Here is a 14,118-nt window from a genome sequence, read left to right on the forward strand (position 1 = left end):
TAAAGTTGACAGACTCCAGGACTTCCCTGGCAGTCCAGTGGTTAAGACTTCGCCTTTCAGTGTAGGGGGTGCGGGTTTGATCCCTGGTCAGGGAGCTAAGATCCCACACGCCTTGCAGCCAAAAAACTGAAACATAAAACAGAAGAAGCACTATTGTAACAAATTCAATAAAGACTTTAAAAAAAGAAAGTTGACAGACTCCAATCTACCAACCTGCTTTGATCCACCTTCCATTTTCCTGCACTCCCTAAAACACTTCTTGCAGACCCACCACCCCTTTGACACCTGGCACAGTTCAGCTGGGTTTCCTGCCCTTGCTCTCTGTCTCTGGAATACATGTAGCCATCTCCAAACACGGGCCTCCAAGCGTCAGCCATGAGAAACCCTCATTTTGGGGCTCCAAAAGACAACGTTAACCCTTTCTCCTCCGACCAAGTATATGGATTCTGACCATGGAGATGGAATGTTGTGGGTGGGACATTGCTTTCTGAGCTATTGTGTGAAACACCACTGGGCCTGTCCTTCCACTCAGAATGGAGACAGACAGTCACTCTCCAGAGTTGGGATGAATTAAGAACTCTTGAAGAATGCACTTGTTTCTCAGTGTTTCAAAGGCAGCACTAATTATTTTGCGAACAATAGCTGTTTTCTTCTGCAATCCATTTCCCTAGGTTTTGCTAACTTTTTATATCCGGCACAGTCCAACTTCAAACCACCATGACTAAAGCTGGATGTTTGGGAAGTGGGGTAGGGTGACAGCCAGTTCGAGGGGTCAGTTAGGATCTGCACAGCCATACGGCCCCCCACCTTTTAAGAGTTCTTGCCAGGGAGTTGTTTGTTAATGGGGAAAAAGACATTGAGTGATGAAACCTTTCTTTAAACAAAGCAAGGGGCAGAACTGAACCTAGTAGTTTTTGGACTCTCTTTGGCACCGTGGAATGGTGTGAATTTGCCAAACAGGCTGCAGCCAAGGGAGGTTTCTCATGGTACTGGGAGGCAGAGCTCAGAGGAAGAGGGAAGAGAATGGGAAGTAAGCCTGCAGGCCTCACTTGGAACAGCCCTTGTGGCCCCTCTGCCGTGCTGTTTGGGTTGGGGTCTCAGGGACTTGAATCCTAATATCTTGGTAAGGACCCTTCAGGGAACCAGAGAGAGGAAGGGAGAGGGAGCGAGCGCCTCTGACCACTGGACTGAACAGCTGGGCCTCCAACCGAGGCAGTATTAGCATTTGAAAACCCCTCTGAAGGGTCTGAGGGCTCCCCGGGGTGGGTGCTGGGCCTGAGTGCTGAGACCCGCGGTGGCTCCGCACAGAATGGGGCTGAGCATCCGGGGCATAAAGACCAGGCTGGACTCAAGAATGAGCCCATTGTGGCTTTGTCCCAGGCTTGAAAACTGTGACCAAGGCTCTTTCATTGTTAAGAAAGACCATTTCTTGGCCATATAGCAGAGCTAATAAGTCTGGTTCCCCCACCAGGCAGGGCTGGGAGGTTGTTAGCTACATGCTCTCTGAACCTTTCTGTGGATAGTTAACACTGTCTCCTCCCCCTCCTGCCTTTAACTCACTCTGGATCCCGCAGGCTGGTGTGTTGGTCCAAGAACAGCGACTGGGGCCTGTCTCCCAGCTGCCTAAATTAAGCCCCTTCCCAAATTGTCTGTACATAGGAGCTTTTGGTCATTCGTATTTCATTTCAACAGTGTGGGTTGGTACAACATTTATTTTTAAATCGATGTTATTTATGGTTAATAAAAGGTCATGACTCCAAACCTTTGTAGCCTCTTTCCTGTTTCCAGCTTAAGTCAGCTAGAGGTGGGGCGCTGGAGGGAACTAACTGGCCCAGCTCTTCCTTAAACCAGGAGCAATGGTGCCACCTACTGGCAGTTGCTGTTAGCTACAGGTTCTGTGGCCGGTCCTGTTTTCTGGTAAAGGGACTGGGACCTGGATGGGAGTAGCTATACTGTATTCCAGTACAGGAGTAATAACGCGGAGCACACACTGAGTAGGCACACTATTTCCTGCTTACAGATAAGGAAACAGGCTTATAGATTGTGACTGGGTAAGTTGCCCAGGGTCACAGCTAGTAAGGGGCAGAGGCAAATAGGAACAGGGCCTTCCCAACGCAAGGTTAACCAGTTGGCCAGGGTTTGCCAAAGCCAGCAAGAGATTTTAAGTGATAACTGGACAAGGCATTCAGTGACATGAATAGTGAGGACTGTCTTCCCCTTTCTGATTCAAGCCTGCTGAGTTTGTCAGTTTGGTATGACTCTTTAAACCTCTAACAGCTCTTTAACCCTTGTTCATTTCAGTTTTTAACAATGTTAGGTAGGCAACAGTATCAGTTATAAATTAATAACATTGTTTTTCATTGAATTATTTTGAAGTTGTTATCTTCCACTTTACGTTGAGCAACACGGATTTTCTCTCTATTTCCCTTATTATTTAGTACAGTGATATGAAGTTTCCGTTTATTTTTTATTTTTTTTAATGAATTTTCCTTTTAAAGTAAGTTTGTTTAGGTTAAAAAAAAGTGAGTCAGTTTTAGGGGGAAAAATATATGTAGGTGACAGTACAGGTGTACATAGATATGTCAAAAATCCTAACAGGTGTTATGGATGACTCAAAAGTTTGGGAGGCCCAGAGAAAACCATAGTTCATAAAGACACATGCACCCCAATGTTCACTGCAGCACTATTTACAATAGCCAGGTCATGGAAGCAACCTAAATGCCCATCGACAGATGAATGGATAAAGAAGATGTGGTACATATATACAATGGAATATTACTCAGCCATAAAAAGGAATGAAACTGGGTCATTTGTAGAGACATGGATGGACCTAGAGACTGTCATACAGAGTGAAGTAAGTCAGAAAGAGAAAAACAGGTATTGTATATTAATGCATACACGTGGAACCTAGAAAAATGGTACAGAGGAACCGGTTTGCAAGCAGAAATAGACACACAGATGTAGAGAACAAGCATATGGACACTAAGGGGGGAAAGCGAGGGTGGGTGATGGGGGTGGGATGAATTGGGAGATTGGGATTGACATGTATACACTAGTATGTATAAAATAGATAACTAATAAGAACCTGCTGTATAAAAAAATAAATAAAATTCAAACAACAAAAAATGTTTGAGAGGTGTTGCACTGTACCCATCCTCACTGGCTTGCTCCCTGACGTTGGGCAGTCTTGAGGATCTTTCCTCGTTTGCAGAGAATGAAAATGCTGGAGTAGGTGATCATTGAGGTGATTTGGACTATAAAATGCTGTGATGTCCGGGCATTACGACTTAGGTTTCTCCTGGGCCAGCCTGCTTAACCTGAAGTGGTAGTAACAATCCAGGGCCTTGCTTCTCCCACTTTTCCTCTCCCGCAAAATTCTTCCCTTTCGCCTACTGCATTTTCTTTATTCTTTTAATAAATCACCTTTACTGAGATATAATTCACATATTTTATAGTTCACAGTTGTGACACCATCACCCCAAAAAGCAACTCCAGACCAGTCACTTCTGATTCCCCCTTAACCAACCCAGGCCTAGGCAACCACTAATCTGTTTATCTCCATAGATTTGCCTACTCAGGACATTCTGTATAAATGGAGTCACACATGGCCTTTCGTGACTGGCTTCTCACTTAGCATAATGTTTTTGCTATGTTATTCATGTTGTGGCATGTATCAATACTTCAGCACTTTGTGTTGCCAAATAATATTCCATCGTATGGATATACCACATTTTCATTAGTTGATGGACATTTGGGTTGTTTCCACCTTTGGGCTATTATGAATAATGCTGCTGTGAACATTCAGATACAAGTCCTGTGTGGACATGTCTTCATTTCTCTTGGGTATATACTTAGTGGAATTGCTGGGTCGTATGGTAATTCCATGTTTAGTATTTCATGGAATCACCAAATTGTTTTCCAAAGCAGTTCCACTGTTTTACATCTCTACCACTATTGCACAAGGGTTCCAGTTTTTCCGCATCCTCACCGATACCTGTTATTTTCTGGGGTTTTTTGTTTGTTTTATTTTTTTTATTTTTATAATGGCCATCCTAATGGATGTAAAGTGGTTATTTCATTGTGGTTTTAATTTGCATTTCTTTTCACTTTCTTGTAGCACAACAGGTTTTGATTTTAATGAAGTCCAGTTTATCTACTCTTTGTTTGCTTGTGCTTTTGGTATCTATCTAGGAACATTGCCTAATCCAAGGTCAGAAGATTTACTCTTATGTTACTTCTAAGAGTTTTAACTATTAGAGTTAGGCCTGTGATCCATTTTGAATTAAGTTCTATTTATGGTTTGAAGAAGGGATCCAACTTGATTCTTTTTTTAAAATTTATTTTTATTGATATTATTTATTTTTGGATGCATTAGGTCTTTGTTGCTGTGGGCGGGCTTTCTCTAGTTGTGGCGAACGGGGGCTACTCTTCGTTGCGGTGCTTGTGCTTCTCATTGCGGTGGCTTCTCTTGTTGCAGAGCATGGGCTCTAGGCGTGCGGGCTTCAGTAGTTGTGGCACACGGGCTCAGTAGTTGTGGCTCACGAGCTCTGGAGCACAGGCTCAGTAGCTGTGGCACACGGGCTTAGCTGCTCCACGGCATGTGGGATCTTCCCAGACCAGGGCTTGAACCCATGTCCCCCACACTGGCAGGTGGATTCTTTTTTTTTTAAACATCTTTATTGGAGTATAATTGCTTTACAATGGTGTGTTAGTTTCTGCTTTATAACAAAGTGAATCAGTTTGGCAGGTGGATTCTTAACCACTGTGCCACCAGGGAAGCCCTGGCAGGTGGATTCTTAACCACTGCATCACCAGGGAAGTCCCTGGAATTATTTTATAAATTTTATCTTCAAATTGTTCTTGCTAGTGTATAGAAATACAAGTGACTTTTGTATATTATTCTTGTACCCTGCAATCTTGCTGAACTTGTTTTTTCTGATAGTTTTAAAGTAGATTCCTTAGGGTTTTCAATGTATAAGATCATGTCATCTTTAATAGAGATAGTTTTATTTCCTTTTCAGTCTATCCAGATTTTTATTTCTCTTTCTTGCCTTATTGCCTTGGTTAGAACCTCTAACACTACATTGAATAGAAGTGGTGAGAGGCAGCAACTCTGTCTTTTTCTTGATCTTAGAGGGAAATCATTCAGTCTTTCACCATCAAGTATGATGTTAGCTGTAGGTTTTTTGTAGATACACTTTAACAGGTTGAGGAAGTTCCCATCTATTCCTAGTTTGAGTGTTTTTGTCATTAAAATGTATCAGATTTTGGGACTTCCCTGGTGGCGCAGTGGTTAAGAATCCACCTGCCAATGCAGGGGACACGGGTTCAAGCCCTGGTCCAGGAGGATCCCACGTGCTGCGGAGCAAGTAAGCCCGTGCGCCACAACTACTGAGCCTGCGCTCTAGACCCCGCAAGCCACAACTACTGAGCCCACACACCACAACTACTGAAGCCTGTGCGCCTAGAGCCCATGCTCCAAAACAAGAGAAGCCACCGCAATGAGAAGCCCGCGCACCGCAACGAAGAGTAGCCCCCGCTCGCCACAACTAGAGAGAAAGCCCCACACAGCAACGAAGACCCAACACAGCCAAAACTAACTAAATACATAAATAAATTCATTTTAAAAAAAAAGTATTGGATTTTGGTAAATGCTTTTTCTGTGTCTATCGAGATGATCATGTGATTTTAAAAAAATCTCTATTCTATTGATATAGTATGTAACAATTGATTTTCTTATGTTAAACCAAACTTGCATTTCTAGGATAAATCTCACTTGGTCATTGTGTATAACCCTTTTTATATGTGGCTGTATTCAGTCTGCTGGTATTTTTGTTGGAGATTTTTGTGTCTATGCGTAAGTGATATTGATCCATGGCTTTCTTTTCTTGCAGTGCCTTTGTCTGGTTTTGGTATCAGGGCTTCATACAATGAATTAGTGTTAGCTATTCTTTTAATTTTTGCAAAAGTTTATGAAGAATTGGTATTAATTCTTCTCTAAATGTTTGGTAGAATTTACAGTGAAGCCATTGGGCCTAGACTTTTTATTGTGGGGGAAGCTTTTAATTACTAATTCAGTCTTTTTACTTGTTGTATTGTTTTCTTACTTGCAGATCATGCATGCTGCTTGTAGACACACACTACTGTAAAAGGAGAGAAAATCTGGGAGGAGTGGGCCAAGCAGAAATTGGGAAATTTGGGGGTTTATGATTGGCTCTGCCTGGAGCTGTGCCTTACTTTAAATATTGATAAAAAGTCAAGAGATCTCAACAGTTGAAATTCCCAGATCATAAGTAATAGACCAGGGACCTCCCTGGTGGTCCAGTGGTTAAGAATCCACCTTCCAATGCAGGGGACGTGGGTTCAATCCCTGGTTGGGGAACTAAGATCCCACTTGCTGCGGGACAACTAAGCCCATGCACTGCAACTACTGAGCCCGTGCGCCACAACTAGAGAGCCCGCGTGTGCTGCAGCTAGAGAGCCTGTGCACTGCAACGAAGAGCCCACACACCACAATGAAAGACCCCGCATACCACAATGAAGATCCCATGTGCTGCAACTAAGACCCAATGCAGCCAAATAAATAAATAAACAAACAAACAAATAAATAAATAAAATAAGTGACAGACGACAATGAACTACTATACAGCTCTATGAAAGATGAAGTAGTTGACAATTTCAGCTCTTTCAGGATGAAAAATACAAACTTACTTCATGATTATTAAAAAAAAAATTGAGGTAGTTACAGTATACAAAACTATAATAACCAAAACAGTATGGTATTGACATTAAAAACAGACATATAGGACTTCCCTGGTGGTACAGTGGTTAAGAATCTGCCTGTCAATGCAGGGAACACAGGTTCGAGCCCTGCTCTGGGAAGATCCCACATGCCATGGAGCAACTAAGCCCGTGCACCGCAACTAAGCCCGTGCACCACAACTACTGAGCCTGTGCCCTACAGGCTGCGAGCCACAACTACTGAGCCTGCGTGCCACAACTACTGATGCCCGTGTGCTTAGAGCCCATGCTCTGCAACAAGAGAAACCACCACAATGAGAAGCCTGCGCACTGCAACGAAGAGTAGCCCCCACTCACCGCAACTAGAGAAAGCCTGCGCACAGCAATGAAGACCCAACGCAGCCATAAATAAATAAATTTATTTAAAAAGTAAAATAAAGTAAATAAAAACAGACATATAGATCCATGGGACAGAATAAATAAACCCAGAAATAAACCCACACATATGTGGTCAATTAATTTACAACTAAGGAGCCAAGAATATACAATGGGGGAAAGGATAGTCTCTTCAATAAATGGTGTTGGAAGAACTGGACAGCCACATCCGAAAAATTGAAACTGGACCCCTATCTTACACTGTACACAGAACTCTACTCAAAATGGTGTAAAGACTTGAACGTAAGACCTGAAACCATAAAACTCCTAGGAGAAAACATAGGGGGTAAGCTTCTTCACATTGGTCTTGGCAGTGATTTTTTTTTTTTTGATTTGACCCCAAAAGCAAAGACATCAAAAGCAAAAATAAATAAGTGGGACTACATTAAACTAAGAGCTTCTGCACGGAAGAGGAAACCATTGACAAAATGAAAAGACAACCTATTGAATGGGAGAAAATATTTACAAATCATACAGCTGATAAAGGATTAATGTCGAATATATAAAAATAACTCATACAAAAAAATTAAAACTCATACAACTCAGTAGCCAAAACAAACTATCTGGTTTTAAAATGAGCAGAGGAACTGAATAGACCTTTTTTCAAAGAAGACACACAAATGGCCAACAGGTACATGAAGATGTGCTCAACATCACTAATCAGGGAAATGCAAGTAAAAACTACAGTGAGATATCACCTCACACCTGTTAGAACAGCTGTCATCCAAAAGACAAAAGATAACAAGTGTTGGTGGGAGCGTGGAAAAAGGGAACACTTATGTACTGTTGGTGGGAATGTAACTTGGTACAGCCACTTGGAAAATAGTATGGAGGTTCCTCAAAAAATGAAATACAGAAACTACTATGTCATCCAGCAATTCCACTTCTGGGTATATCTGAGGAAAACAAAAACATTAATTTGAAAAGATACACACACCCCCATGTTCACGTCAGTGTTGTTTACAGTAACCAAGATATGGAGACAATCTAAGTGTCCATTGATGGATGAATGGATAAAGAAAGTGGTATATATACACAATGGAATACTACTCAGCCATAAAAAAGAATGCAATCTTGCCACTTGGGACATGGATGGGCCTTGAGGATGTTATGCTAAGTGCAATAAGTCAGACAAAGACAGACAATACCATATGATATCGCTTATATGTAGAATCTAAAAAATATATAAAACAAATGAACAAAAGAAAACAAAACAAAAACCAAGCTCATAGGTACAGAGCAGACTGGTGGTTGCCAGAGGGGAGAGGAGGTGGGGGAGGGGTAGGTGAAATGGGTAAAGGGGGTTAAGAGGTACAGACTTCCAGTTATAAGTTCTGGGGAGGTAGTTATACAGCATGGTGGCCTATGGTCAACAGCACTGTGTTGTATATTTGAAAGCTGCTAAGAGAGTAGATCCTAAAAGTTCTCATCACAAGAAAAAAAATTTATAACTATGTGAGGTGATGGGCTTATTGTGGTAATACTTTAACAGTATATACATATATCAAATCATTATGTTATATACCTTAAACAAAACAGTGTTATATGTCAATTATAAATAATAATTTCCCCTCAATAAAACTGGGGAAAAAAAAGGAATGAGGTAACTCTTTATGTGTTGATATGAAATGATCTCCAAGATACATAATTTTAAAAGAAATGTGCAAAATGGTGTGAAGGAAAAAAAAAATGGAGAGGACCTATAGATGCTTATAGGCTAGTAAATGCAGAGTACCTGTGGAAGGACACCCAAGACGTTGTTTTTCCCTTGTGGCTGTGATACCTTAAACATCTTTCTTTAAAGCAGCGGGCCTGTGTGAAGGGCAACAGTGAGACTACAGGGTGGCCATATTTGCACGTTTCTCTTGGGCAGCCTGGGTCCGATGCCTGTGTCCTCATGGGAACAGCTGCCCCTCCAGGCTGCACATCTAGGCCGAGGTGTGTGAGGCAAAGTCAGACCTCCATCTAATGAGGAACTATTCCCTGAATCTGTCTACCTGTGAGAAACTGGTGACAGATCTCAAAAGCCCTCCAAGGAAGGAAGTTCCTGTTTGAACACTATTTCAGCCGCACAGAAATCCTGGTATGTTTTTCCAGGGTGAAGGGTTTTATTGCCCTCCAGCCTTCGTGTGGGCTTCTGGCCAGGATGGTCCCACAGTAAAGCACTTTATTCTTTCTTGGCAGACCCGATTGTGGCTGCCCCCTGCCTCCCGAATAAGTGAAGGTGCTGGGGAAGCAAAGATGCCAGAAGTCTTTGGACTTGTCAGGCCAAGCACGCAGCCACACTGGTAGCCCGTCATCTTCCACTGAAGGCTGGCAGAATTGGCGAGCAGGAATGTGTTTGGTTTGGGGGCAGTAGCCATACTCTTTGCTCCCATCCAAGTGAATGCGTCCCCTCCTTCACAGGGGCCACCTTGGAAGGCTGGGGAGCCTCCCAGCCTGGGCTTCTGAGACCCCGGGTCGGGCTCCAGGCCTGGCTGCAGGGCCTCGGTCGCTGAGGACCCTCACGTCTGTCCACAGAGAACACCTTCTGCAGCGGGGACCACGTGTCTTGGCATAGCCCTTTGGATAACAGTGAGTCGAGAATTCAGCACATGTTGCTGACAGAGGACCCGCAGATGCAGCCTGTGCAGACACCGTTTGGGGTGGTTACCTTCCTCCAGGTGAGGCACAGGTTGGACTTGGGCTTGAGCCTTTCCTGGTAGGACAGGAGGGCATGGGTGGGGCAGTGAGGGAACAGAGACTTCCTGTGGTCTCCTTCCACTTTCTAGTCCCTCTGATGGTTTGTTGGGTAGATTCGGATGGCCTGATTTAACCTGCTGAGATGGGGTAAGGGGGCAGGGGCAGGGGCCATTTGGGTAGGAAAGGATGGCTGTACTGAGTGGATAGCAGGGAGGGTATTTCTGTGAACTTGTAAGACCCAGATAGCCACAGGCACAGGACCTCCCAGCAGGCAGCTTTGGACTGGACTTTCCCTTACCCGGAAGGGACGATGTGCACCTACCCCAGCTGCACCCGGGCTGCTTGTGATCATGGTGGGGTCTGTGTGGAAGTTCAGTTGTTTCCTTTGAGATTTACTCAAAGGCTCAGCCCCTGATAAGGAAGGGAGCTTCTCTGCGAGCTGCTGGTGCCCTTTGGTCATCGTTCTAAGCTTAAAGGGTCTCAAAATCTCCTCTGTTTACAACCCCCATGATCCTAGACTGGGCAGGAGCATCTCCCTGGACCTCCCCTGCTTCCAGAGACATGGGCTGGGGACCCATCCTGAGTTGGCAGGGCCCTGATTTTCTCTTCTGCAGTCTAGGGCTAGGCTTTGTGTTGCCCAGACCCCTGAGCCATCACAGCAGGGCAAGGGTCAGACCTCAGTGCCCTGTGTGTGGACCCATCCATCTGCTAGCCAGGCCACTGTTCCCTCCTAAGGGAACCAGCCCACTTTGGACACATCAGCCCCTGAGCACAGATCCTGCCTGTGGTCCCCCAACTTTGGTGATACTAAGAGAGCCTGGGTAGTTGACCTTCCGGGTGGGTTGGAGGAATGGCCATTAACGCACAATGGCATCTTTGTCCCGGGGTCTCAGATTGTTGGCGTCTGCACCGAGGAGCTCCACGCAGCCCAGCAGTGGAATGGGCAGGGCATCCTGGAGCTGCTGCGGACAGTACCCATGTGAGTACATCCCTGCACTATGAGATGGGGGCGGGGTGCCTGGGCTTGGGAACCCCTCCTTCTCTCCACATGTGGGTGTCCCCTTACATTGCTGCTCAGGCTCTGGGTTTTCAGACTGGGGCTTCCTGATCACTCTCCCTGACTGTCTCTGGCCACTAACCGATCCCCTGTGTTCTGGGCTGGGGGCAGCAAACAGGGCAGGATGTAGACCCAGCCCATCAGCCCCAGACCCTCAGTTACCATCCTGTCCCCTTTCCTTGTCCACAGCGCTGGCGGCCCCTGGCTGATAACTGACATGAGGAGGGGAGAAACCATATTTGAGATCGATCCACACCTGCAAGTATGTCTTGAGTGAGGAAAACCTTTCTAGCACACTGTGCCTAGGCTTCTTCCAAATAACACTGGCTTTCATCCTGGGAAAACGGAGGAGCTTTATTTGTGAGTGAGTAGAAATATGGCATGATTTGGAATTTGTCCTCTGAATTCTGCAGAGCACATAAGGGAGCAGAGATTTCAGGCCAGGAAAACTTGTCTTAGACATATGTTTTTTTGCATTTTAAAAGGATTGATTTTATTGAATGCAAATTATACATCAATAAACCTGACCAGAAAATCGGATCACTAGCAAGGAAAGAAAATCAGTATAGTGGATATTTCTTGCCCAGTACTCATCCTGCCATGTTCCCTTTCTTAGAAGAACACAGAGTTTCTTTCAGGAAGCCACCCCACTGCCACCGCCACCGCCACCCTGTAACAGTAGGACAGGTGATAGTGACTCCACAGCCCAGCTGCAGGGAGGAGCGCTGATTGGTCTAATGATCCCATCCCCCCTTTTTTTTTTTTTTTTTTTTTTTTTTTTTGCGGTAGGCGGGCCTCTCACTGTTGTGGCCTCTCCCGTTGCGGAGCACAGGCTCTGGACGCGCAGGATCAGAGGCCATGGCTCATGGGCCCAGCCACTCCGCGGCATGTGGGATCTTCCCGAACCGGGGCACAAACCCGTGGCCCCTGCATTGGCAGGCGGACTCTCAACCACTGCGCCACCAGGGAAGCCCCCCATCCCCCTTTTAGATACATTTTTCATCTTGGGTAGTCGGATACCGAGCTCCTCCCCTGGCTAGGTTGGCATCCCTTCATATATAAAAGGAAGTCTCTATACACACAGGCCTGCAGTTCTCACTCACTGTGGCCCACCTGTTCAGAGTGTCAGTGTTGTCTTTGGGTTTTTTAGAAGCAGCATTCTGTATGAAGGTGAATTTTGAAAGCCACGTAGAGCATAACTTCCTTTCTTATTGGCAGCTCCTGAAGCAGGAACCGCAGACAGCTAATAATGTGCCTGACATGTGCCTGCCTCCTTCTCCTTTGCCCCTGCCCATTGCGGGTCATTGCCATCTCTGAACATTTTATGCCTCTGCAAAAATCTGGTAGGCCACAGGCTGCTGCCAGGAGTTATATGTCCTTTAGGAAGGGTGGGAGGTGGCCAGGAGAGGTAGCAGGTGGACATGTAGCCAGCAGTTCCTGGGCTGTTTACTGCAGACCTGGGAGTTCTTGGGCAGAAGCCCTACTCATTCACAGATGATGCTCCTCTGTTTTCCTAGTGCCTTGAACACTGCAGCTTTCCAATTGCTGCCAGGATATCCTCTGTTATCTGTGCTTTAAACTTGGTTTCTTTGTAGCTTCTGCTTATGCAAGAACCAGGAACCACAAAGGCTATGTTTCCCTAAGCCCTTGTTCTGCAGCCACACTGGGATACAGCACGGGGCACCATGGGCTGTTGTTTGGCCCCTGTCCTAGGTGCCAAGTGCTAAGAAAGCACCTGATCCTTTAAGCTACTAGGGTAAGCAGCCCATCCTTTCTCTGCGTGCTGAGAACAGTTCTCCTCCCTAGTCTTCAGGCGCCCCTGAGGCCAGCCAGCAGGACCCAGAGCGCCTAGTCTTCTTTAAAAGCAAGCAGGGGGGGCTTCCCTGGTGGCTCAGTGGTTAAGAATCCACCTGCCAATGCAGGGGACACAGGTTCGAGCCCTGGTCCGGGAAGATCCCACATGCTGTGGAGCGGCTAAGCCCGTGCGCCACAACTACTGAGCCTGCGCTCTGGATCCTGTGAGCCACAGCTACTGAAGCCCACGTGCCTAGAGCCCATGCTCCGCAACAAGAGAAGCCACCGCAATGAGAAGCCTACGCACCGCAACGAAGAGTGGCCCCCGCTCGCCGCAACTAGAGAAAGCCTGCACGCACCAATGATGACCCAACACAGCCAAAAATAAATAAATAAATAAATTTATAAAGAGAAGGATTATATTTTTTTAAAAAAAAGCAAGCAGGGGCACCTTGGTGAGACAGTCCAGCTTCCTTTCCTGGGCGCTCTGTGCACCCAGTGGGAGCTCCTGTGTGCTCGCTTGTGTCTCTGGGGCCTGCTTGCAGGCCGTTTGTTTCAGAGCTGCTCCTGGTCCTTTGCTCCAAGCTCTACCACTAGCCGGCTATGTGCGTGGACAAGTCTCTGAACTCCTCTGCGTCTTCACCCTTTCTTGTTTACTCATAAAGTAAGTGGCCTGAGCTTGTTGAGCCAAGAGGTGTCCTGAGCTCCTTGCTAAGGTGAGGCCTCAGGGTGGCCAGTGGAGAGGGAAAAGCGTAGACTCCACCCCAAGCAAACTAGGGCTCACACGCCCCTGGTTAGAGCACAGAGAGCCACTCCCTGCCATCAGCCTCCCACGCCTCTGCTCAGAATCCCCAGCTTTGCCTAGGCTGCTGGTAGCACTGGAGAGGAGAATGGGATTGATGGGAAGGAGGCATTGGGCCAGGGCCACCTGCTGACTGGTCTCAAAAAATAAGGACCCTCTGTAAGCTTACCTTGTGCTTCCCTGGATGGGCTCCCTGGCCGAGCAGCAGGCCTGTTTGGAGCCTGTGGAGCCCTGGGGAGAAGGTCCCCCAGACAGGGAGGAGCAGACTCTTACTGAAGCACTAACTCAGGAGCTCTATTTGGCCTACATGACTGTTTATGAACAAGGTTGCGGGAGCCTCCCAGATGACCTTTCATCCAAAGCCCAACATCACAACTTTGTTTTACCAGAAATCCCAGGTGTTTGTGTTTAGCTCTTCCTTGAGGCCATTTGGAGAGTGTTTGGACTCAGAAGTGTCAAGGCCTGTGCGAAGGCAGGGCCTCTGGTGGGGTCTAAGGATGGTCACTGCCCTCCAGGCCCCCGTTTCAGTCTAAGAAATGGAAAAGAATCTCCATCCAGAATTCTTGGCCAAACAAGTCAGCAGTGCAGCAAGGGGAAGTCCGGCCCT

At 46.1% G+C, this 14,118-nt stretch overlaps 1 protein-coding gene across 5 annotated transcripts in view; it reads left to right on the forward strand.

The window, feature by feature from the left end:
• SUFU (SUFU negative regulator of hedgehog signaling) overlaps positions 1-14,118 on the forward strand; it is a 108,755-nt gene that overhangs the window by 63,118 nt on the left and 31,519 nt on the right. For all 5 annotated transcript variants that reach the window (XR_003790570.1, XM_029201269.1, XM_029201271.1 and 2 more), the window contains exons 4-6: positions 9,697-9,839; positions 10,752-10,837; positions 11,105-11,177. Coding sequence is in view for 4 of the 5 variants with exons in the window: in XM_029201269.1 (XP_029057102.1) it covers positions 9,697-9,839; positions 10,752-10,837; positions 11,105-11,177 (302 nt within the window). In the remaining variant the exon portion in view is untranslated. The remainder of the gene's footprint in view (positions 1-9,696; positions 9,840-10,751; positions 10,838-11,104; positions 11,178-14,118) is intronic.

Source organism: Monodon monoceros, unplaced genomic scaffold (genome assembly GCF_005190385.1).
Source record: "Monodon monoceros isolate NGI ecotype Baffin Bay Population unplaced genomic scaffold, NGI_Narwhal_1 Super_Scaffold_4, whole genome shotgun sequence".
NCBI classification, from domain to species: Eukaryota; Metazoa; Chordata; class Mammalia; order Artiodactyla; family Monodontidae; genus Monodon; species Monodon monoceros.